Consider the following 24,704-nt stretch of genomic DNA (forward strand, 5'->3'; position numbering starts at 1 on the left):
ATTACCAGCACTAACATTAGCTTCACCAAAATAACATTTCAAAAAGATTATAACTAAACTCACCCCAGAACATTCCTGCATTAGCTTCAACAAACTGTAAGCTAAAATAATTTTTTGAATAGTGTCTTAATACATGTATTGAGAAACTATTTGTAGCTCAACAATCCAATTTATTTTACCATTTTATATTCTCTCTCCACAAAAAGGACTCGCAAAGCTTGAGCTCTCCCCATTGGGTAGTAATCTGGTGGTGCGTTGTCGACAAGGATCTATTTAGGTTTGATGTGGTTGTGTTTGTCCGATCTAGAAAGTTTGAGAAAATGTTGAGTTGGGGACAGAAGACATATAGGGGGAAGAAAAATTGATATTTGAATATATAAAAAAACAATAATTAAATGAAATAGTAACATACTATTAAATATGATGTAGTGGTCAAATGAAATAGAAATATAATATTAAGGGTAGTTTGGAAACAAATTATTTAGTTGAAATTAATTTTTTTTCTAAAATATTATAAATAACCAAATAAAACTAAAAGTTAACTGAAATAATATAGTTGATATTTGAATATAAAAAAAATAATTAAATGAAATAGTAACATAATATTAAATATGATATACTGGTCAAATGAAATAGGAATATAATATTAAGGGTTATTTGAAAACAAATTATTTGGTTGAAATTGGTTTTTTCTTTTCTAAAGTATTACAAGTAACCATATAAAACTAAAAATTAATTAAAATAATATAGTGAAACTCATGAATAGTATCAAAAAGTGTAATAAAACTCATAAATAATAACAAAAGTAAACTAAATAAGAAAAAAACGATTTAATATAAGTTTAATCTTAACGTAATCTGAATATAATGCACTAGCGAATTAGCTAAAAGTAATAAAAGTGAAGATTTTAATCAAAATTTAACCAAAAGTGCATTGAGGTTAGTGTGAATAGTCCAGATTACAAAATTGGAAAATTTTCATGAAAAATTGAGAATATCTACAAGGAAGGAAGCATTCTAGAAGAAGAACAAAAAAGATGGTAGGAGCCTAGGAGGAAAGGAGAAAATATACTATTATTATTATAATAATAATAAGAAGTAAACAAGATTGATTAGTAATAGATTGGAGGCGCATAAACCAGACAGGTGGGGGCCATGGTGCAATAAATTAGTCACAAAAAACCATCACCATTCACTCATCACCACCATTCACACACCAACCCAACCCAACCCAACTCCTTTCCTCTTTTCTTCCTGAAACAAAACCAAACAAACCCCACACGTTTCTCTTCTTTTGCAATTTGTCCCCTCCTTTCCTTTTTCTGTTGAGAACCAACCCCCTCTTAAACCCGCCACCTCTTTCCTTTGGTCCCCCCATCTTCTTCAAAAACAACTTCTGGGTCTCAGAGATTTTTTTCACAGAAAACCAAAAAAAAAAAAAACTAGAAAGATTTTTGATGCAGGGTGTTGTTGTTCTTGGAGGTGCTACAAGAAGTGGGTCGGTATCCACTTTGTCAATGGAGGACAACAACCTAGTCTTGTCCTCTGAGGATTCTTCTAGCCCAGATGAGTCTGAGCTTGAGTTGGGTCTTGGCTTAAGCCTTGGTGGTACTGCTTGCAAGCCCCAACAACACTATGCTAGGATTTTGACTGCCAAGGATTTTCCTTCTGTGGGTTCTTCAGTTTCAGTTTCAGTTTCAGCTTCTTCTTCTTCGTCATCTTCATCTTCTTCTTGTTCCTCCTCATTGAGCAGAGCTAATGTTACTGCTGGGACCAAGAGAAGTGCTGATTCTGTTGCTGCTGCTAATGGTGCCAGGTAATAAGACCTTTAGGATTATAGGAATTAGGATATTGTGTGTTTTTACTTTCTTTATTTATTTTCTGCTTACTGTTTTAAGTTACTTTGTAATTTCAAGCTATTTAATTTATGTGCCTTTAATCATAATAATATTTTTCCTCAGGTTGTCAGTTCATAACTTCGATCTCTCTCTACTATGCCTTTTTTTGTGTGTGTGTGTGTGTGTGTGTGGGGGTTTGTTCTGAATCTGTCACATGTTTATTTTGGGATTTTTTTTGGAATATTTATTGTTGGGTTTTGATAGATCTGATACTTATAAACGTATGGTGCTTTTGATTACCTTTATTTTGAGGTTTAATTCCCATAAATAATCGTACGCGCTTACATGTGATAAATTGCAAATTTTAATGACCCCAAAACCATTGGTGATAGGACTTGTGCCCTGCTTTTCCTTTGACTAATGGAAGACCCAAGCTTTCTCTTGTTTGGTCTCAAAAAATTGAGAAATCCAATAAATAGTTGTCTCCCACTTGGCACCCAAAACCACAAGGAATAAGAATCATCTAAGCATATCCCTCAAATCAATAGTTTTCAAGAAGATAAAGTTACCGTGTTTTCCTCAAACATGACGCCAACTAACATGAATGATTTTAAGACAAGCTGACACTAAAGATTATAATATAACAAAGTTGAAATTTTAGATTGCATTGATTTAATGCAATTGTTGAAATCACACAAGAGACTAATATTGGCATGATTTCATCCTAGATCCTGGTTGATTGCAGGAGAGTCAATGATAAGTTATGTTCACACTTCACACAACTCTTATGAAGTTCCAAGTAAATTCGATGATGGGTACAGATGGATCCACAATAGATACATCTTAATACATTGCTGATGTGATGCAAATAAGAATAGCATGTGTGTTAGTGTGTATGTTATTGGATCTGACACTTCTAAATCAGCTGTACTATAGCATTTACTAATTTAAATTCGTGGATCGAAATCAATCCTTCAATTGATCCAATATTCTATTTCAGTAGATCCACCTAATGTAATACAACAATAAGCGTAACAGAGTATTTCAAAGGCATAAAATGTTTGAGAATGCTTTCAGAGTCAAGCTGTGTTAAGTTGTCACTTCTTTTCCAATATAATAAATTTAAAAAAAAAAAAAATCATTCTCAACATTCTTTCACATTGGAATGGGAAGTTTTCATTATTCTCAACATTCTTTCACATTGGAATAGCATGTATGGTTACCCAGCAACATTGTCCTGGCTGGAGTTGTTGCATTTGTGTCTTTTGTTTTAAAACCATTATGGAGCAGAACTAATGGTTTTGCTTGACAGTCTTGTCCAAAAGTGCCATCAAATTGGTGATTTTGACATCATAAGGAGTGGTTCACCAACATGTGTTTGTTGGCTTCTGAAGAGTTTTAAGTAGATTTTTGCTGTTTGAAAGTTTCTTATGTAGAGTAGATTGTTGGCAGTATCATGCCTATTCTATAAGATAAAATTGCTTCTTGATGCCATGGCCCATTAATTCTGTCATTACCGTTCGGGATCTAATTACCTGTCTTGAAGATGCAGAAAAATCTTGTAAAATGGGAAAAAAATATAAAAAATCTTAATTTTTCTGGTATTGAGATTTTGTTGACGTTGGTTCTTTCTATTTGTGCTACATATTATTGAATTTGGTGGTTGCATTTCAGCAACCTGTTGTCTTAGTTTTGTTTTCTCCACTGATGTTCTTATTAAATTCTTGCAGCAGTCAGGTTGTGGGATGGCCTCCTATAAGATCATATAGAATGAATAGTTTGGTCAACCAAGCAAAATTACCAGCCACTGAAGAATTCAACTCACTGATTGGGAACAGTAAAAACAGCAATACTGTGGTTGGGAAGGGAACTAACAATTGTAGTGACAAGAACAATGGTAGTGCCAAAGAAAATGGGCGCTTAAGGAGTTCTCTGTTTGTGAAAGTGAATATGGATGGAACTCCTATTGGAAGGAAGGTTGATCTGAGTGCACACAGATGCTATGAAACCTTGGCACAAACTCTGGAGGATATGTTTCACACATCAACTTCAACAATTAGCTCAATACGTGAGTGTTTCTTATACCATTTATTTTAAATTTCAGAATGAAGAGTCAATAACCCTTTCAAAGACTGATTTTATGGTTTAAAAAGCCAGGTCTCTCTGCACAATTAATTGTTGTTTACTTCTATGTTTTGTGCACAAGCTGACTTGGAATGTGACTCAAAAATGAAATATTGTGATGTTTTGTTATCTTATTAGCTTTTAATAAATCCAGATTGGGTAATTTGAGATCTATGTTCACTAGTTAATGTGAGTTTCATTTGTTAGTTTACTTCTTATATAAGCAAAGCTTTCAAGTTAAAATTTGAAACTTTGGCGTTAGCCTTTGTACATTCAAAAACTGATTCCTTAATATTGAGTCTTTTTCCATTGAGTATTCCAACAATTTTTAAATTTCCATATAGGAACAATAATATTTTCTCTAAATTTTGAAGCAGTAGAAGCGTTGGATAATTTAAGATTGAAGCAAAATGTCAAATCTAAGAATTGCTTTTCATCCAATCCTTCTTCATTGATTTTGTCTTGGATGATAGCGTGTGTTTATAGTTATTCATGATTTGGATTTTATTTTATTTTATTTTTATGTCTTTTAAACTAAGTGGTGGTGGTGGCAATTGATTAGGATCAAGTGGGGAGGAACATGACAAAGCAACAAGATCATCAAAAATGCTGGGTGGATCATCTGATTTTGTGCTTACATATGAAGACAAAGAGGGAGACTGGATGCTTGTTGGGGATGTTCCTTGGGGGTATGTATAATATGTTTCATCATTATCTGATCAGGTTATGAATGGCCTAGGAATTCATGAGGATAAGGTTCTCAGTACTGTGACACTGCCATGTCCACCTAGTACTTAATTTGTTACTTAGGTGTCGTGTTGGCATTGCCTGGTTACCACAGTCATAATGCAGGTGGTGGTTGTTTTGTTAGGCAATGTGTCAATAACTGCCTGGATTCTTAATACATGAACTTGAGTTGTTTTATAGAAATATGCAAGATTGGTGCAAGACACTTGCAGCCATTAATCTCATTGAATTTATTTGGCAAAGGGCCATTGAATTTATCCTAAATTGATCAAAAACTCATCTTCATTATTTTTCATTCCAATTTCTTTGTGTCATGACGTGTACTATGAATCAATTGTTAGCTTTGAATTTGAGTTATGTTTGTTGGAAATGCTAGGAAGAGCTCACTATAATGTTAAATGGGGTATAACCTTGGAACTATGAACCTTATTGCTGCTGAGGTTCAAAGTTTCAGGTCATGTAGGTGGGGGAGAGCTTCAATGAAGTGCTCTCTTGATAATTGTCTTCCATGCTCCATGTGTGAACATTCTGGGTTTTATTCTAGGATTTATGTTCCATGACAAATGTGAGAGTAAAGAATGTTGAGTCTTGGAATAGGTAAAAAAAAACACACAAATTAATAAATCAAGATCATAGAAATGAACTTTGAGCTGAGTTTGTCTTTTTTAGTAAATTTTATGTACTCTTGGTGATTTTATCCTCTACCTTTTGATCTCTGTTTTGTCATATAATCTGGTCTGATTATCTAAATTCTTTTTTTTATTCTTTAAATTGCATTCAGGATGTTCATTAACTCTGTAAGGAGGCTAAAAATTATGAGGACATCTGAAGCTAAGGGACTTGGTAAGTAGCTTTGCAATCAACACTAGGTTTCAGCTCTAGAAAGCTGCATTTCTACTTGTATCATGTGGTAAAATGACTCTTAATCTGCAGCTCCAAGGTCAGAAGAAAGGAATGGGAGGCAAAGAACCAATCCCATCTAGACCTGGTTTTCAGAACTTTAGCAACTGACGATACATGGCTTGAAAGTGATATACAAAAGAGAGAAAGTTACAGCATAGTCAATGCATTTTGAAAAGTAATGATTGATCCACGGCTCTTCTATTTGTTTTGGGTTGTGATTTTCTTGAATAAATATATGTATATTTTTTCTGTTCAGTTGTTTTTGTTACTATACTCCTGGGAGTTCTATCCCTGCCTTTTGGAAGCCACAGGCATCTTAGTTTTCAATGTCATACTGCTATACACATGCATAGTTCAGTAAATATTGTTTGTTTATGCTGTAAATGTGAGTGTTTCAATGTGTTTGTTTTAAGCTTTCTGCAGGCTACAATGGGTCTTTTTTATTATTATTGGTTAATGGAGAGATTTTGAATGTGTTGGGTAAAATCCTTCATGGGAAAACTTCACGGCCTACAAAATTATGATCTTTTACTGAAGGCCTAATTTAACAGATCTTGCTTAATATGAAGCTCTAATACAAATAAAATCAAAGGTGGAAAATTGATGGCAATATCGGATTGTCATAATCAAATCTCATGTTTGGAAATGATGATGATTGAGAAGATATTGAGTAACAGGATCGCTTGATATTTTGTCTTGTACCTAATTACAATTTATTTTGTCATGTTCACCAACATAAGTTATCTTGCTGGAATCCTTTGTGCTTTGGGATAATTAATGTGCCTATCATTCACTAGTTTTAGCTTGGTATGTATCTAGGACTTTTAATTTTAGATTTTCAGATATTGTGACTAAAAGACTGACATTGGCTGGATGGATCGCATTAGGAGGCATGTATTTGTCACAAGCTAATAATAGTAGCAGCATCATTCAGAAGTCTGCAACCAATTTACAATAATTCCGACATAGATAAGATAACGACATAGTGACCAGTTTTGTTGCCTTGAAATGAGCAGAAGACTAGGAAAAGCCAAATGACTTCATGGTCATGAAAATCTACGGATTGGTTTTTCTCTTTTTTACTCTCTACATGGAAAATTTGAGTTCCCCAAAAGTTTGGTCATGGACCTGGTGGTATAAATAATTGATATCACGGAACAGCTACCATGGTTTAGGTTAATATTGTCAAATGAGATTCTTAAGTGGTAAATAAATTTTCCAAGGCCTATAAAAGGTTAGCTAAGCAGCTTCTAAAAGATTATTAACATTAAATTTTCCGCAATAGGTTTGGGTCAAATGACAGCTTTTCCTATAAGAATAGGGTGAAGGATGAAGATTCATTTGGATGTGTGTAATTTATCAATTAAGAAATGTATAGGCTTCATGCTTGTTGAGTTAGGCTTCATGTGTAACTTATCAATTAATGGTGTACCCCAAATTGTTGAGTACTGTGAAGAAAACTGGGGAACATCTTGACTAATAAATGAAGGAAAGAATATTTGTCTAATGAGTTGAAGTAAATTCTACGGTTCAATCTTGTACTTCATGGGTCAATGAATGGCATGGTAGCCAAGTTTTTGAGCGTTCCTCCTTCACATGAGACAATTTATTTATGTTACTCTAAGAATGAATACAAATAGGCCTGTCTATTCTTGAATACAATCTCTGCTATTACACAAAAAGGATGGCTTTATTTGCAAGAAAAAATCTAATTTCATATACCCGTTAATATCCTATAGACACAAATATCAAACAGTGATTACGAACATCAAAGAAAGGCAATTCTAGGTACAAAAGAACAAATGTAACAATGACACGGCCAGAGGGGGAACTCAATTTTGTTCCTACAGAAGGCCATTTACAGGTGATGTGGTAAAGACAGGCTTGTCTTTGTTAGTTGCACTTCCTTCATTGTTGCTACTGCTTTTTCTCCTAGGCTTTGCCTCTCCTAGCATTGTGATTACATCCCTCATGGAGGGTCTATCCTTTGGGAACTTGGCAGTGCAAAGAAGTGCTAGTCTAAGGACTAATAGCATCTCTTCCTGAACAAACTTGCAATTTCCTACACTGGGGTCTAGTGCTTCTTCTAATGCTTTATTGTCTCTAACTTTCCTTCGTATCCACTCAACAATGTCGACTGATTCTCCAAACTCGCGATCTAATGGCTGCTTTCCTGTGAGAAGCTCCAGAAGCACCACTCCATAGCTGTATATGTCAATCTTTTCGTCTACCTTCAAGGTGTATCCATATTCTGCAAAGGAATTGTAAAAATTACAAAATTGTCAGCACTGCATATATAGTATATACAAGTTTCTTTGCAATCCACCCTAATCGTTAATCTACTCCATCATCTTAAGTACAGACAAATTCATGGGTCAATAGAGTTCCTAAATTGATTAAAGCCCTGAACTATTTTCGAGTAGTATGTATTTATTCTAACCAGTTTTCAGATCTCTAACAGCCTGACTAATTAATCATTTGCTAGCTATTGCAAATAAAATCATAGTAACTGACCTGGAGCTATGTATCCATAGGATCCAGCCACCATTGAAACTGTCTCATTCTTCCGGATCATCATCCTTGCCAACCCAAAATCTGCAATCCTTGCCTCCAGATTTGCATCAAGTAGTATGTTATTTGATTTGATGTCTCGATGGATAACAGGTGGGTGACAATCATGGTGGAGATAAGCAAGCCCTTGCGCGACTCCTAGTGCTATGTTATACCTTGAAACCCAGTCTACAAGCAATCTTCCTGCTAGCTTGCCATGCAAGGCTTCCCCAAGGTTGCCATTTTGCATAAACTCATAAATTATCATTACATTGGTGTCATTATGAAGACATCCTAATAACCGAACAATATTTCGATGCCTTAACCTTCCAAGGACATGCACCTCTCCAACAAGGTCATTGCTGCTTCCAGTTTCAATGTCGGCTGATGATCTCCATAGCTTTTTGACTGCTACAACTGCATTTAGTTGAGGCATCTCAGCCTTATACACAGTCCCAGTAGCCCCCATTCCAATTACATTTGATTCCTTAATGCAAGCCAAAATGTCAGCAGAGGTGAAACCAAGCCTCTGGAATGCCATCAATCGCCATGGCCACTCACCATTGCCTGTTTCAAATCTTTCTTCGAAGCAACTTCCATTCGAATACCACCTTTTATATAGGGTCCGAGCACCAAAAAGAGCAATTAAAATTGCTAAAAAGGATGAAATTCCAATGATCCATCCAGCAATGACGTGCTTAGCATGCAATCTCCCCTGTCCTGATGTGAATGCCAAAATTCCACCACAGGGAGGGAGAACACCACCACATAGACCAGGGTTTCCCACAAGATCATCCGGGTTAATAGTTCTTAGCACACCATTTGTTGGAACAGGTCCTTCTAGTTTGTTGTATGAAACATTGAGCATTTCTAAGGCTGGAGAAATTCCAAAGTTGTCTGGTATTACACCAGTCAAAGAGTTGTTGGATAGATCAAGAGTGGCCAAAGTGGGCATCATTGTAACTTCCTTGGGGATTTCTCCGGTCAGTTGGTTGTTCCTGAGATTCAAAGATACCAATTTCTGACATGAAGCAATGCTTGCTGTAATGCTTCCATAGAAATGGTTCGATGAGAGATCAAGCACAGAAAGTGAAGGACAGTCTTGGAATTGGCCAGAGATTTCATCTTCTAAGTTATTGTTTGAGGCCAGGAAGGTTTGCAGATTTGGAATGGAAAGAATGGTGGAAGGCAGAGAAGATTGGAGGTGGTTATGAGAGAAATCAATAAAAGAAAGCGATGTAGAAATAGAAATATCATCTGGGATCTGACCAGTAAGACTATTATTTGCCAATTCTAACCTGTCAAGCTTCCCAAGTTTGCCAAGCCCCACAGGAATTGTCCCAGAAATAAAATTATTCTGCATTCGAACACGGGCAAGTGAGAGACATGTTGATAAGCTACCTGGAATTGGCCCCAAAAAGGCATTGTTGAAAAGAATGAGCTTTGTGAGATTGCCCCCATTGCACACACTCGGTGGAATCTCACCAGAGAATGCATTGGATGACACGTCCAACCACTGCAATGGTGAATTCTTGCCAAGATCACTGGGCAATGAGCCTGATAAAGAATTATTCCACAGCTCAAGAACCAGTAACTGAGTCAACCCTCCTAGTCCAGTAGGAACTGAACCTGACAACTTGTTGCTCATAAGATTCAAGAGCTGCAAGTTCTTCAGCTCAGCTATCTCAGCTGGAATTTCTCCTGACAACATGTTAACAGAGAGATCCAGACAAATTAATGCAGTGATGTTGCCAATGGAACTTGGAATTCTGCCTCGAAAATTGTTCTTGTACAAGTATACTGTCTCTAGTAGCTTTAGCCTTCCCAATTCAGCTGGAATCTCACCACCAAGATTGCCAATTGCTAAATCAAGATACTTGAGATTGCTGAGATTTCCAAACTCCGCTGGGATTCCACCTTCGAATTGATTATAACCAAGAATAATTTTTTCTAGTGATGAAAGCTGCCCAAGCTCCCCTGGTATTTTCCCTGTGAGATTATTACCAGAGAGGCCAAGAAACTTCAACTTGTCCATGTTCTTGTAGGACTTGGGAATGGAGCCTTGGAAGAAATTCCCTCTGAGATCCAGGATCTCCAAGGTAGTAGCATTTCCAAGATCCTCAGGTAGAAAACCTGAGAAATTGTTGCTCGAAGCATTTAAGGTTATTAGGCCAGCCAACCTTCCTAGGCCTCCTGGAAAGTTTCCTATAAAGGAATTCTGGCTGACATCAAGGCTCTTCAGTGCTGTGAGATTGGAAATTGAATTTGGGAATGACGAGAAGTCATTGAAGCTCAAGTTGAGAGAAGTGAGACTTTTTAGCCATTGCAAGTCATCTGAGATACTACCACTGAGATTCAAGTGAGAGAGATCTAGCTTTTCAACAGCTCCATTGGAGTTGCACCAAACTCCAGTCCAGTTACAATGAGTTGCATTCCCTCCTGCTGCATTGTCCGGCAATTTCCAATTCTGGAGGCTATCTAATGGATCAATAAAACCCGCTTTTATTGAAAGTAGAACATTTACTTCATCATCAATTGCAGCAGCAAGGCCAATAACATAACAACCAATGTAACAGTACAAAAAGAACAATGAAAACAACTGGGTTTTCAGTTGCATCTTGTTATTCCTTATTTTTCTTTCTTAATGTCTCAGTTTACCACCATTTTCCACTAGCTGACTGAAACAGCTAGAATGAAAGATGGATGATTTGGGAAAAAAAACTGAGTTAGAGAGTGAGTGTTTGTGTTTGTTTTATGAAGTAGTAGTGCAAAGAAGATTGACTAATATCATATGTGCTGGTATATAAATATTAATATATTTGAATGATTAGTTTCCATTTTTATTTTTTGAGTGACTCGTGAGGTCTTGGGTACTGTAACAGCTGTTAATCAGCAAGTAATGACGGGGAAGGTTTGGACTTATTGGAACCTTCTCCGACACTAAACATGGGGAAGGAATGTGTTCTTACAATTCATGCATTGTTTCTTCTTTTAACTGTTTCTGCTATGATAGTCAACTTGAGTGAGTCGTCATAATGTGCTTACTGGTTTTTCTTACTATTTTCTTCCACTAATAATTTCAGTTTAACACTTATTAGTTTCAGAAAATTATTACCAATATAGATTAAACAATTATAGAGTATTAAGTATACTGTATATATGTGGTGTCTCATAGAGTAAGTTGAGTTTCATGTGCCATTCCACTCCATTTGCTGATCAAAAGAAAATAAAGTTTCTTTTGGCAATGGATTAACTTATGACTAATGTTAGAGTCACAATATTTTTCATCACTGCTAATATGGGTTATGATTGGAAACATCATTTTTATCAGTCTTTACAGAAATCATTTTTATTATGCATCAATCACAATAAGTTACATTAACAGTTATAAAAAAATGTGGTGTTAGTCATGTCTTGAATATAACCTGGTTCTATCTAGCTAGAGTGTTGTTGGTTTTCACTTTTCAGCTCTTATTTGGTGGGAAGATATAATATAATTTCTATGTAAAAAAACCTTATGGCTAGTACACGGAATAGATTATAGATAAAAGCTTAGATTATTTTTACAATCTTTAGGGGCTTTACACGAGTGTGCAAGTGGAACCCAAAGCCTGAAGCTCAAATCATTTAGATTTCATCTTAAGACTTTTCCACAGGTATAGGGTAACTTCTAAGTATGACAAAGATTCAGAATGATGCATAACATGGACCCATATAAGCATAGAGAATATAAATTAAAGGTGGGGAATCCCCAACAAAGGACATTGATGTACATGTGATCAAACCTGGCATAAAAAACGAACCCATGTGATTTTGGGAATTATTTTTCCTAAATTAGCCAAAAGAAACCATATAACTCAAATTTATATTACACAATTAAAGGGGGAAAAGAAAAAAATAAAATAAAATTTTGTAAACATGTTAGTTGGAAAAGTACATAAGGTTTTGGAAATATTTTAAGAGCACCACCAGATCTTACACATTACCCACTTAGCCTTTAATGTTTAATTAGCCTTGATAGTTCAATCAGCAGGTTAGCTATTCACAATGATTAAGTGTGAAGGAATCTTTCCATGTTATGGGATGAAGCAAACATAAAAACAAACCTCTCTTATTTAAATCCTATTTTGTCAAAAGAAAAAAGAAGAAGAAAAAGAGGATAATTTGATATTGGCCACACACCAAATGTTGATTTGAGAGGTATCCTTAAAATTCTAATATTAGCCATGAAAGAAGTTCTATATTCCTTTTCCTTCTTTTTTTTTTTTTTTTTTGGGTTTTGGTTTTGGTTTTCCAATTAAATGAAAGATTTCATTTACTTATATCAACGCTCTTGCAAATTTCTTTTCACTATTGAGAACCATTACAAGAAAGGAGAAAAATAAAGTGACAAACTTGACCTTTTAATTGAGGGGAATGCGACTCAAAAAAAAAAAAAAAAAAAAGAATAAAAAGAGAGAGAGAGAGAGAGAGAGAGAGAGAGAGAGAGAGAGAGAGAGAGAAAAGAGGGGCAGACAAAAAGGAAGTGCACAAATCAAATGCAAAATAAAATAAAGGCAGGCCTGAGTAGCAGCAAAGAGAAGCAAATGGTTAGAAAGTGATTCACATAATAAATCATGGTCTGAGCCCAACAACCGCCATTTCTCTCACTTACAATTCTACTTTTTTCCTCTCCTTTGTACTTACACATGCACACATGTGGACCTGCTGGATTAAATGTTTAAAAAAAGAGAGAGTAATTGATGCACTTTTAAATTAATATTAGAAACTAGAATAGTGCTAATGTGGAATTAGAATGGGAAGCCATGTGAAACAGTAGCTTCCTTGGGAGTTACCTCCTTCCCTGCCCTATTATTTGAGAGAGAGAGAGATTTTTAATAAAATTTCTTTTTAAGTGGAAAAATGGATTTAAAATAGATGCTAAACTACTGCTTGGATGGATAACCAGCGAGTATAATAATAGTTTACATCATACTTCTCTTATTATGGATTACATTACTTTCATCAGCCAAAATTTTCAAATGAAAATAAGTTACTGTTTTTGTAAAACGAACAAGTGTGTTCATATTTTGATTAGAAGAGACTCAACTTTTGATCAAGATATGATATTTTTTGATAGTCTGTTTATAGAGTTATCAATGTTAATATATTTTTTAATAATAATTTGGGCTTGTATCATGAGAGGCCTTGTCTTCTGAATGTTGCTATACCATGAGAGGCCTTGTCTTCTGAATGTTGCTATAGTTGTTTGCGTTAGTTAATACAATTCAATTTTACCAAAAAAGTAAAAAAAAGATTTGAAATAATTTTAATTGAAAACAGGAAGATATATTATTTTATTTAAATATAATGGTTAGAGATCATCTATTTTAATTTATAATATGGGAATCCATTCATGCATTGAGAGGGGAAGAAATTTTATGTGCGTCCACATGGTTTTATGCCAGGCCACACCTATAATCACTCTTTCAAAATTATAAGAAGATTGGGAGAGAGAAATAGTGAAAATGGGATCATGGTGGTAGTGATTGCACATGTCCCACATGGATGAAGTTTGGGCCATCATTGGGCACTCACATTATTGAGACAAATCTGATCTACAATACTTTTCTTTTCATTATTTTATTTTATTTTTTGATCATTTGGTCGGGTTGATTCTTGGGCCATGGGCTTGGGCCCAATGGACGATAATTTTCTGGGCTCATTATCTCAAGATTATTGGGGCAGAGAAACTAGACTTTAGAATCAATTAGTTAGTGTCACAAGGGGATCTCGAGCCTGGAATGGTGGAATGTGATGCTAAGCAATTTCATTATTATTATTATGAAATGCACATTACACCTTCTAAATTTGGGAAATCAGTTCCTCCACTTTCAAAATTTACAATTTACACCCATAATTATTTTAATAATTTCAATGTATTTATTCCTTTATGGTCTGTTATATTATTTTGGTTAAACTGCCTAAAAACCGAGATTGTTTTTATATATGTAGGACCATTTTTTTGGGTGGGCTCACAAGTCACAACAAGATTTTAACAGATGTTAACAGAAGAGGCACATTAATATTGTTATAGTACTTGATGATGTAAATTGTTTCCTAAAAAACAATTGATGTAAATTGTTAGTTTTCATAATTAAGAGACAATCTGTAATACTTTTTTTATTATTTAAACGTCACACTAAAAACTAAGAGTTTTATAACTCAACCGATGTTGCCAACAAGGCTCGGGCGTTCGTGCACCACACCTAGGTTCGAGTCTTGCTGTCCGCAGGTTTCTGTTGGTGGGCATCCTAAGTGGGAGTTGACCCTCCCGCACGTCGGTTAATTCAGGTGGCGCCTTGCTCGAGGGTGTCATATAATCATAAATCCTCCCATTTTTTTTACCAAAAAAAAAAAAACTCAACTGACGTTTTCTGCTATTTTCAAGATTCAAAACCCTCCTCTAATTATCAAATTATTATTATTATTTTTAAGAATTAGAAAGGAGGCACACTAGAAATTGGAACTACACAATTTCAATGTTCTTGAAGTATAATATATGTTCTAATTTCATTCTTAAAGTATAGTATATATTCTATTTCCGGTCCTAAATTTTTTTTATTTTTTGTTTGTCCTTCTATGAGTTCTATCTACTTTCATTACTTTCTTGTCAGTGTTCTATTAGGATACATATTTTAGGAACGAAAATAGAACCTAAATTATATTTTTTGGACAATAAGGATATAGTTTACGTTCTTATTTATTTTTTTTTCCATTAAATATTATTTGGGTTTTTTTTTTTTTTTTTAATTTTTTAATTGGTTAGAAATATTATTACATACAGGGGCAGAGCTAAACTTGTGCTTGGGGCAATGCCCGCCACCAAAAAAAAAAAAATTTATTTTTTATTGCTTATAATTATTGAAAACATCAAAGATTTAGCTACCGAAATAGGAATTGGCACCCATATATTTGAGTTAGTCCAATGATACACTTAAAAAAAAAAATTGCCAATTAGTCTAGTAGTTATAGAGACAATGTAGTTTTTGTTTTCTAAATTTAGTTTTTGTAAAATTTGGATCATTCATGCCTTTGGAAACTTCAGTGGTCCCATTAATCTTTTTTATTCATTTTGATAGATAATTTTGTAATTTATATTGAAAGTAAAAATGTTATAAATTTCACAATAAAAAGATGAATTTTATTCTAAAAAAAAAAAAAAATCACCATTGAACATAATTTTTATAGGAGATACTAAGTTCTTTTTGTTGATATTTTTCGTACATGTCTAATATCATACAAGATATATTTTTTATAAACATTGGGGTTTAAAAGATGATAAGTTTTCCTAAAAAATTATCTCGTGAATATACATATGTCAAAGTTAATCATTTTGTATACAATATATTTATAAATTATGACCTATGTTTATGCATGTGTGTGGGGGGTTTGTCTTTACTCTTGACTAACATATTTATACCAAAATTTGGCCTTCCCAAACAAAAAATTCTAACTAGGCCATTGACTACTTAAATACCCCACCCCTTCCTCCTTGGGTTCAAACCGAGGCTCCCATGTTCCCCCATGTCTAGGGAGGCACCATCCAGCTCAACTCATCTAATGAGTTTTGTTTGTCTTTAAAACTTAACAAGAGTGGACTTAAAGAGGAAATAGAAAATTTTAAAATTTCAGGCGAAAAAATGGGATTTTTAAATTTGAAGCACAAAAAAGGAACATGATCTGTATTTTATGGATGAAAATACTATTTTTTTTAAAGTAATAATAACAATAACAATGAATAAAAGGGTTTTTCTTAAGAAAAAAAATTTAGATAAGATGGAATTTCAAGCCTATAACATTCATTTAGTAATGATTGTTCTTTATCATTAGATCAAGACACCAATTGGTTTTTGTTGTAGACATGATTCAAACCCTATCTCTTATTTGAAGACAAGAAACTTTATCAGTTAAACTAATTAGAACCCACAAATAAACAAAGGGTTAATTACATAAGAAACCTCAACTTTGACCTTATTTATTTATAAATTAAACTCTGAATTTTTAAACTCATCAATCTCAACTTTATGGTATTAAAATTATCACAATTAAATACTTTATAAGGCTCTTTGAACTAAAAATAACAAAACTCCACATAAACCCTACTTATTTGACCACCGAAAACATTTCATATAGTCTCTTATAGTATTTTGGTACTACAGTAAATCTACAAAACGACTTGAAAAATCCTAATAACTAAACACATTTTAATGAGAATACAATCAATTTGTGAGTTTTTTTTTTTTTGGCACTAAAATACGATATAGTGTTTTTGCAACAAATGTTTAAGTGTCTAGAAATGTAAGTTCAATTTTTTTCAGTTTCCATTACTTATTAAAAGTGACTCGTTGAAAATGAGAATAGACAGCTTAGAAAGTTAAAAATTTTAATAGAAACTTTTAAAATTCAGAAATTGTTATAAAATCCTCCCTAAACCATAAAATAAAAAGTAAAGGGGATAGAGATTGTGAACCATTAATCATGCAATGTCCTAGACAGCCTTTATTTAGCTTAGGGTGGCTAAGAAAACAATGTACGCTCTTAATCGCTGGAGCAATACCGACACTGGATTCATCAAAAACAATACCGACACTAGGAGGACCTAGTTTTGATTTCTGTCTCTTTCAGCCTTATCATTACCATCTAGTCATTATAACTATTCTTGAATTTATACAAAGAAATTTCATTTTCATTTTGACTTATTATTATTATGTCTTTTGTAGTCCTATTGGAATTGTTGTTTTTTTTGGGTTAATGCAAGAGATTTGTGAAAGACTACCTTGTAGTGGGTTAGATGACAAAGTGTTCCGTTCCAATCAATTTTGAGATATAGCCATTTTTATTGGTAAGTTGACATATTAGTGGCATTTTGAAGACTATTATCCTCCACCTCTTTTTATGGATGGGACTGGATGAAATTCAGAACTCATTGATGGAACAAGTCTTTACACGTGACAAGTTCTAGGTTGGATTTACTTTTACTTTGGCTCCTAGTAAGCTGGGGAGTCATCACAAGCCAATCAACTAGTCTCACCTGTTATGACTACAACGTTAGATTGCTTTGTCTCCTGGGAACCTGGGGAGTCATTACAACTCACAAGCCAATTAACTTGACCTTTTGTCATTGAACGGTGTCAAGTCAACTCCTCATCAACTCTTACAAATTGACCACCAAATACAGACTACAAACTCTCCTCTCATTAGCGAAGGAGTTCAAAGATTGAGCTTTAATTCTATTTTCCATTCAGGCTAAAAAATAACGCACTAGGAACTTGAGAACTCCAAATTTACATGTTCTTTAAGTCTATTTCATCCCACCACCCAAGTGTCCTGAAGGAACGAGTTCCCACTGATAACTCCAAACTCAATTACATAAATAATACCTGTAACTTATACTAGCGAACATTCAAGCCAGTTTGTGCATGTATATGCAATTATTAGGCTGTAGAGGAGCTTCAAAAATATTATAATTTACTAGCAACAATTTTCATAAATAAAGCATCTATTGACATAAAAACACATTAGACAAACAAATTGATAGATCTCTGCCTCGAATTTAAGTTGCCACTGAAATCTTTATCGTGATGAACACGTTTGAAACTTCAAATTCACATATCAAATGACAAACATTGAAGAAAAACTGAAGCTGAATACAGGAGATCAATCAAAAGAATAGACTGTATCTGACTCTAACTAACATTTTTTTACTCTAGTAAAATTTCTATATATTTCTGGACGGCAGACCCTAAGAAAAAAAGAATGAGGGCTGACCCGTGGCCCTTAGTTAAAAATAGCCACCATTTGTACTCTATATATCCTACTGTGTAATGTATTTTCACTTGAGAGTTTTTCTAACGAGAAGACACGAGAGAGAAAGAGCGAGGTACTTATGACCCCAAAATGAATGCATGTATCTCTGCCCAACTAGAGACTGTATAGAGAGTACCAGAGAGCCCTTTCCAATTACCGGAGCCATCTTCAACAAGTTCTCTCTGCTTCTTCACTAAACCAGAGAACAACGGGACAAAAGAAACACCAAAGTGATCTCCCAGTTTCCTTAGGCTTGAACTTGAACCAAATACAATGCCTACATCTGCTTGAAGCATACAAAGCAAGTCACCCACTGCGCCTCCAATGTAGACAGTCAACTGCTTGCCTTTGCTGTTGCAGTTGTTTAGAATTTCATTGAAGCCTTGAAGCTTTTCCATGGGAGACTCCACCTTCTTATCAATGCCACCCGTAGTGACAGATTCTTCATAAGTAAGCTCATTCGAATGCACTTTTAACTCATCTAAGTCCCCTGCTTAGTAAAATAGAAAAGAAACTTAAATCATCTATGCCAACATTAAAGAAGACAAGGAAAAAGAGGAAAGGTACATTCATTCCCATCACCTCTAATATTGTTTCACGCATACTCTTAAAAAATGTAAAAAGACATCTCATTCAACATGAAACCCCATCATTATAAGTATTATGATGTCAAATTAATCTAATTTACAAGGGAGTGGGTATCACCACCCAACCTCTAGTCCAGGTGGTACCTCCGTTTCTCTCCCAAGGGGAAGAGTCTGAGTTGTGTCCCTCTGGGTGTGTGTCCTGTCTTTATTGTAGCAAAAAAAGTAGAAAGAAAAAAAGAGTGGCTATCAAGTTCAAGAATGTAATTCCACCATAAGACAGTGGACCAAACTTCAGAATTTGCAGATTTACTGCATGAATCTGCATTCCAGAGCCATCCACAAACTAGAAAGAAAGCAGCAAAGCCGCGCATTTAGATTAATGAAAGCAACTGAGACTGCCAATTATTCTCTAGCTACAAAATTGGAGTTCCGAAGCATGCCAATCTAATCTAGTGCTGAGTAACGATTCAAGAACCATCTTTCAAATCAAGCTTGAAGCATCTCCATCTCCTTATCAACCAGATGATGTGTTAAACAAACTTGTAGAAAATCGATATTGCCAATGGTATGAATGTGTGTGTAGCAACAACTAATGAATCAATTACTTATTTAAGTTCAGCCCCCAATCAGAAAGCTTCACAAGGTCTGAGATAACATTTTGACTAGATCGTAACCAAACTGAACTTCATATCCCTACCTGGTTTCCCTCAGATAGCCCTCATTTTTCTGTATTTTAGTTAATTGACCACTGTCTATGCTTCGCTTCAAACCAGGTCAGGGCTTCATATATCTGCATTCCTTCTATCATTTTTTAACTTTAATATCCAGGAAATATTTTGTGCTTTACAGTTGATCAATTGGTGATTAATCACAAACACATTATCTATCAAATATCATATTCCTCTTCTTTTATCTATCAAATATCACACTCTTCTTCGACTCAGCACATGTTTGTCAATCAGCAAAAAGTGCTCAAATACAAAACCACTACCATCATCATCACCATTCCTTCTCTAAACCTCAATGTTGATAAATCTAGATTTTATCATTTTGATACCTAAATATATTTTCTTGTTATCAATCTCGAGTATGTTAAACAGCACATTATTGATAGAAGCAACATAGGCTGATTGACAGCCCTCATATACAAATGAATCTAGAAGAGTGAATCAAGAAGATTAGTAAATATTTTCTTTTTGACATTTGTTTGAAATATTTTTCTTAACTTACATAGAGATTTCTCTACATAGTGATAATTTTACAGAAACACCACTCCCCCATGTGTGTGTGTGTATGTATGAAAATTATACCTGATGAAAAAGCTGACCTAATGAGATCACCACACCAGCAGTATGAAAGCACATGAACATCAGTGTTCAGGGTATCATTTTTCACAATCTTTTGAAAGAAACTTCTACAACCATCTTGAAGAATGAGACGCTGGCCAGCCCGTTTCATATCCTCTAGATTTAAACCCTTGAGTACTCCTGACTCAATCACCCGTGTATTTGCTCTTTTCTCAAACTCTGCAACTTGTTCAAGGGCTTTATGCAGACCTTCATAATCGAATTTTTCCGCTGGAACAACACAAGTGTAGTCATTATACAGAAAATTCTCATCTGAATAACTTCTAAACTTTTCAGGATATTAAACTCAAAGTACAAGCATAAATTTATTATTCTTTGATAAGTATAAAGAGAGAGGCAATCCAGTCAGTTAGTAAACCTCTTTTGCTATCCATCATGCTATCTACGCATTGTTCAAACTCTTCAGTATACTGGGCGGAAAGAGCACCCCATGAGTTCCTCAAGTCGGCTGATGACATCCGAGCAAGTTGGGTTTCAGATACATCTGAGTCGGCCTTTGGTGCTGTTATAATTGCCATCTCTGCTAATATCGCAGAGGAATCAAACGCAGTGCATGTTAAGTCGAAGTCACAAAATATGGTAAGATGATGCTCTGCAGGGTCATGCACGCGAGCCAAAGGGACCACTGTTTTCTGAGAAATTGGTAGAGTACTGAAAAAATCAACTTCAAGTTTCATAGCTTGATGGTAAAGCTTTTCTATGACCTCAAGCTCTTCACCTGTTAAAGAAATGCTTAGTTTATCCAGCATTTCTTCGATTTGCAAAGCTGATGCCTGAATTCAGAAAGAAGATTATTGAGTACTAACGACACATATTTCCCCTAAAACTTCAACACATTTTTTTTAACACTTTAACACACAAAAGGTTTGAACAAAAGTGTATAGTAAATGCAACTGAAAATATGACGGACCTCAAAATTTTGAGAAGAATAGCTGTCAATCCATTTTTTGTACAGGTGATTGCTATCATCTGGTTTTAGAAGAGCCTGGATCTCACTACTAATATAGGCATAGAGCCTCATACAAGGTCCCAAAGCAGCAAGAGTATAAGCAGCAATTTTTGTCCTCTCAAAAGGAGTTGCAATTTTACCAGGAACTTTTTCTCCTTCAATTCTCCCCGAGGCCGCTGCCAGTAAGAAATCAGTGTATTTGACTGTTGCACTGATGGGAATGCTCTCATCTGGGAGTTCAAAACCCCATTCCTGTATGATAATCCTGTAAGTATTATATTGATGATAAAAGCCAACAAGAGTACAAAATATAGGCATAAATTAATAAACCCTACTAAATAGTAAATACTAATAACTTGTCTAAAAGAAAAAAACAATCTCCTGAATATCCATGTTACAAATGTGAAAAAAGGGAGGGGCGGGGTCTCAGATTCTTAGGGTGCCCATAGAAACTGGCTAATCAACATAGAATTAATCTTACAAGAAACAAAACATCGTACCCAATATAAATATATATTTTTTGGGACACTGATTCCTGGAAAACTAATCTCACAAACATAAGGAAAATTTTCTCTCACCAATACCATCACCATAGTCAGAAAATAAAGGACAATGATTAGTTTTACGTTGATTGATTAGCTAAAACAATCAATATAGCAGAGATCAATGCCAAAGTTACACTTCCATCCATTGATTAGTTTTTTTTAGTGATAAGTAAAAGATTGATTTTATTTATAAAATAAAAATTACTCGAGTAAAAGATCAATCCGATACTTTACATGATCAACAAATAGAAAAAGAAAAAGAATGAAACTTGTCTAATCAATGCAATAAACCATTGATTTAATTCTTCAAAAACGTACTTAGATGTCAAGACTCAAGATAATTCTTTATTATTATTTATTAATCTGAACATGAATACAATGATGATAACAATAATTCAGTCACATCCATGATTTCAGTAACAAAGATCAACACTAATATTAATTATTTTTTTAATACATAACGTTGCTTATCTTTCACGCAATCAGTAACATCCAAGAACCAAATATATATATATATATATATATATATAATTAAAAAAGAAGAAGATCAATTTGATATAATTCACTAAAGATTAAGCATCAAGAAAGACACAAGAAAAATTGAAATCACCGATCGCTTTTCGAATCATCCAAAAAAAAAAAAAAAAAAAAACTTTAATTGTGAAATAATTATTTTTCTCAGGAGACAAACAGGACCTAATGAAAAAGTAAAGTAAAGAACTTTGCTTAGCTTACTTGGACAAGAGTAGGATGCGCTTTAAGCTTCTCAAGCACGCGTTTCCTCAAGCGCCGTATTGCGCTCTTGTCTTCATCATCGTCTGCACAATTCTCCGCCATTTCATATCTACCAAAACAAAACAAAACAAACAAACAAAAAAACCAATTCACAAACCCTCAGATTTCCAGATTCAAGAAAAAACACGCTTATATTACATATAGAGCGAGCGAGAGAGAGAGAGAGCGAAAACGTTTCGGTTTTGTACTCACGCTTGAGCGTAGGCTCTAAGGAAATGGACGTCCTGAGAGATGCAATGGCGAAACGTTTCCGGGAGCAAGTGACCGGAGGCCAAAGAAACGAAGAACGGCGAGTAGAGAACCGCAGCTGTGTCGTTTCGGACCTTGATCCAGAACCGCTTTCCCAATCCTCCTTCGTCAACCATCGCCACGACTGGTCCCACTCCGACTCCGACTCCGACTACGACTCCTCCTACCATCGACGACGACGTCGTATCGGCGATCGCAGCGATGGCTTCGCTGCGATCTCCAAGAGATTCAAGAAAAAGAAAGAGAAAATGGACTTGTTAACTGACTGGGCTCTCACACACTAGCACACTGTTTTAGAGAGAAAAAAAATAAAACTAAAAACAACTGCAACAAAAAACTGAAACAGAAAGAGACTCAAAGTTTGGTGAATTGGATTGTTATTCACGTTTTTTTATATATATTTTTTCTTTTCTTTTTATGTGCTTTTATACCAGTCCAATTTTGCGGGAAATATGTATTTTTAATATATACGGAAAGAGAGAGAGCCGGCGGTCAACACAGCTAAAATGTGTATTGAGTAATTGACAAATGACTGGACTCTTTTTGGAATAGAGTGAGGACATGGTTAACGTATACTTCTTAGTATTTTTTTTTGCAAAGATACTTCTTAGTATTTTTAAGTGTAGTGTAACAAGTACTACAAGTTCTACCATTTTTAATCTAGTATTGACAGCAGCTTCCGTGAAATAGGGTAAGCAAATAAAATAAAATAAAATAAAACCCAAAAAATAACCCACATTAGATTACTAATCTGTTCCTATTTTTGAATTTAGCAATAGTGCTCCCTATATTTGGGGTTGCATTGTTCATTTCCCAAATTAGTATTTTGTTGTTCTTGTGTCTTAGTAACTATGATGAAATAAGTAGGTACTTTACAAAGTGAGAATTAAAAAAAAAAAAAAGAATAAAAATGAATGTTTAAATGAAATAAGATTCAAGTTAAGAAATTTGATATGGTTGAATGGGAAAAGTACTGTAAGTTTTTATCTTAAAATAAGAAGACACATATTCTGGTAAGTTGATACTAACTGCTCATATAGCTCAAGTAGTTAGCACATTATAAATTAATACAAATCTTCTGTATCATTTATTGTGTTTCATTTTATGCTCCACCGATCACAATTTGTCATATATTTGTTTAACTTTCCTTATAAAATAGCCAATGTTTAAAATAAAAAAATAAATAAACATATGACAAGTTATGATTGGTAGAATATAAAATGAAATAAAAAAAATTGTATAGATGATTTGAATCCCATCATAATGTCTACAAAATTAATTCAAAATAATTATTGTTTTATTAAGAATTTTATAACTTAACTGATTGATAACTCAATTATTTGATACCTTGTTATATTTTCAAAGTAAACATCAAAGTTCAAATCTGTTACAACAGTGGAATTACTCTCCCAAAAAAGTACAAGGGCATTGAGGGGCAGGGCTAAATTCGGTATTATACAAAAAGGGTGAGGGTATTTATGTATGTAAAATATGCATTGTACAAAGACAGGGATGTTAGAGGCCACGTAGGATGACTGGGCGCGACTGCTGGCTTGGATAAAGTGCGTACGCCAGGGGTGCGCTTTGTCAACGCGCCTTACGTGGCCACCACGATTGATTGATTCATATTCAATTCAATTCTCAGTGCTTTTCCAAATCATACAACTCAACTCCCAACAAAAAAAAGTGTGTTCAGCTTAATTAATTATTTGAACCAAGAATTTGTACTTCCTAATTCTATTAAAATGTTTCTCAAAAAAAAAAAAAAAAATACTTCTATTAAAAAAATTATAGTATATATATTGTCAGAATTTTTTTTTTTTATATATATGAAAACTTAAAACAAATATTTTTCCCTTTTATAGGTTCTGTTGTTTCATTGTAAAATATTTTGCAACAATATATGTTAAAATTATTTTGTTTTTTAGTGTTTAGTTGTGTTCATAAAAATATTTTGATAATCATTTTTTCAATGTTTGACTTGACATATAAAAAAACAAAGTTTCCTTCTTTTATATTTTTGGATGTTGTATATCCACAAACAAAACCCATTCCAGAACCTCTAACATCCAAAAAGATCAAAACTTCTATCAATAATAATAATAATAATAATAATAATAATAATAATAATAATCGATTGAGCTTTTTCAATCTCTACCAGCTATATATTCAACATTTCATGACCCAAAAAATAGATTAATA

At 34.2% G+C, this 24,704-nt stretch overlaps 3 protein-coding genes across 4 annotated transcripts; 1 reads left to right on the forward strand and 2 right to left on the reverse strand.

Annotated features, from left to right (window-relative positions):
- Positions 1-1,199: 1,199 nt before the first annotated feature.
- Positions 1,200-6,074, forward strand: LOC115960081 (auxin-responsive protein IAA11). Of its 2 annotated transcripts, none has more exons than XM_031078777.1 (5): positions 1,200-1,815; positions 3,568-3,905; positions 4,524-4,650; positions 5,490-5,551; positions 5,642-6,074. In XM_031078777.1, the coding sequence occupies exons 1-5, from the start codon at positions 1,457-1,459 to the stop codon at positions 5,689-5,691; spliced, it is 936 nt and encodes a 311-aa protein (XP_030934637.1). In that variant the 5' UTR covers positions 1,200-1,456; the 3' UTR covers positions 5,692-6,074. The 2 variants fall into 2 exon arrangements, with proteins under 2 accessions (XP_030934637.1, XP_030934638.1); XM_031078778.1 differs by having other exon boundaries at positions 3,571-3,905.
- A 1,071-nt stretch (positions 6,075-7,145) lies between these two features.
- Positions 7,146-10,921, reverse strand: LOC115960080 (MDIS1-interacting receptor like kinase 1). Its single transcript, XM_031078776.1, has 2 exons — positions 8,126-10,921; positions 7,146-7,862 (listed from the first exon to the last, which is right to left on the reverse strand). Exons 1-2 carry the CDS (start codon positions 10,776-10,778, stop codon positions 7,456-7,458), a joined length of 3,060 nt encoding a protein of 1,019 aa, XP_030934636.1. The 5' UTR covers positions 10,779-10,921; the 3' UTR covers positions 7,146-7,455.
- A 6,800-nt stretch (positions 10,922-17,721) lies between these two features.
- Positions 17,722-22,909, reverse strand: LOC115959738 (bifunctional TH2 protein, mitochondrial-like). The gene is made up of 6 exons (XM_031078269.1): positions 22,446-22,909; positions 22,194-22,302; positions 20,875-21,165; positions 20,323-20,737; positions 19,908-20,174; positions 17,722-18,500 (listed from the first exon to the last, which is right to left on the reverse strand). Exons 1-6 carry the CDS (start codon positions 22,670-22,672, stop codon positions 18,088-18,090), a joined length of 1,722 nt encoding a protein of 573 aa, XP_030934129.1. The 5' UTR covers positions 22,673-22,909; the 3' UTR covers positions 17,722-18,087.
- Positions 22,910-24,704: the final 1,795 nt, after the last annotated feature.

The sequence above is a fragment of the Quercus lobata genome, chromosome 9 (genome assembly GCF_001633185.2).
Source record: "Quercus lobata isolate SW786 chromosome 9, ValleyOak3.0 Primary Assembly, whole genome shotgun sequence".
Classification (NCBI taxonomy): domain Eukaryota; kingdom Viridiplantae; phylum Streptophyta; class Magnoliopsida; order Fagales; family Fagaceae; genus Quercus; species Quercus lobata.

What these genes read in the sequence shown, in the direction of transcription:
- LOC115960080 (XM_031078776.1), bottom strand. Translation starts at nt 10,778, where the DNA reads ATGCAACTGAAAACCCAGTTGTTTTCATTGTTCTTTTTGTACTGTTAC. An exon ending in CTATGGATACATAGCTCCAG is followed by an intron (nt 7,863 to 8,125) that starts GTCAGTTACTAT and finishes ATTCCTTTGCAG; the next exon opens with AATATGGATACACCTTGAAG.
- LOC115960081 (XM_031078777.1), top strand. Translation starts at nt 1,457, where the DNA reads ATGCAGGGTGTTGTTGTTCTTGGAGGTGCTACAAGAAGTGGGTCGGTA. An exon ending in GCTGCTGCTAATGGTGCCAG is followed by an intron (nt 1,816 to 3,567) that starts GTAATAAGACCT and finishes AAATTCTTGCAG; the next exon opens with CAGTCAGGTTGTGGGATGGC. An exon ending in GTTGGGGATGTTCCTTGGGG is followed by an intron (nt 4,651 to 5,489) that starts GTATGTATAATA and finishes AATTGCATTCAG; the next exon opens with GATGTTCATTAACTCTGTAA.
- LOC115959738 (XM_031078269.1), bottom strand. Translation starts at nt 22,672, where the DNA reads ATGGTAGGAGGAGTCGTAGTCGGAGTCGGAGTCGGAGTGGGACCAGTC. An exon ending in CGCATCCTACTCTTGTCCAA is followed by an intron (nt 21,166 to 22,193) that starts GTAAGCTAAGCA and finishes ATTATCATACAG; the next exon opens with GAATGGGGTTTTGAACTCCC. An exon ending in CATGATGGATAGCAAAAGAG is followed by an intron (nt 20,175 to 20,322) that starts GTTTACTAACTG and finishes GTGTTGTTCCAG; the next exon opens with CGGAAAAATTCGATTATGAA.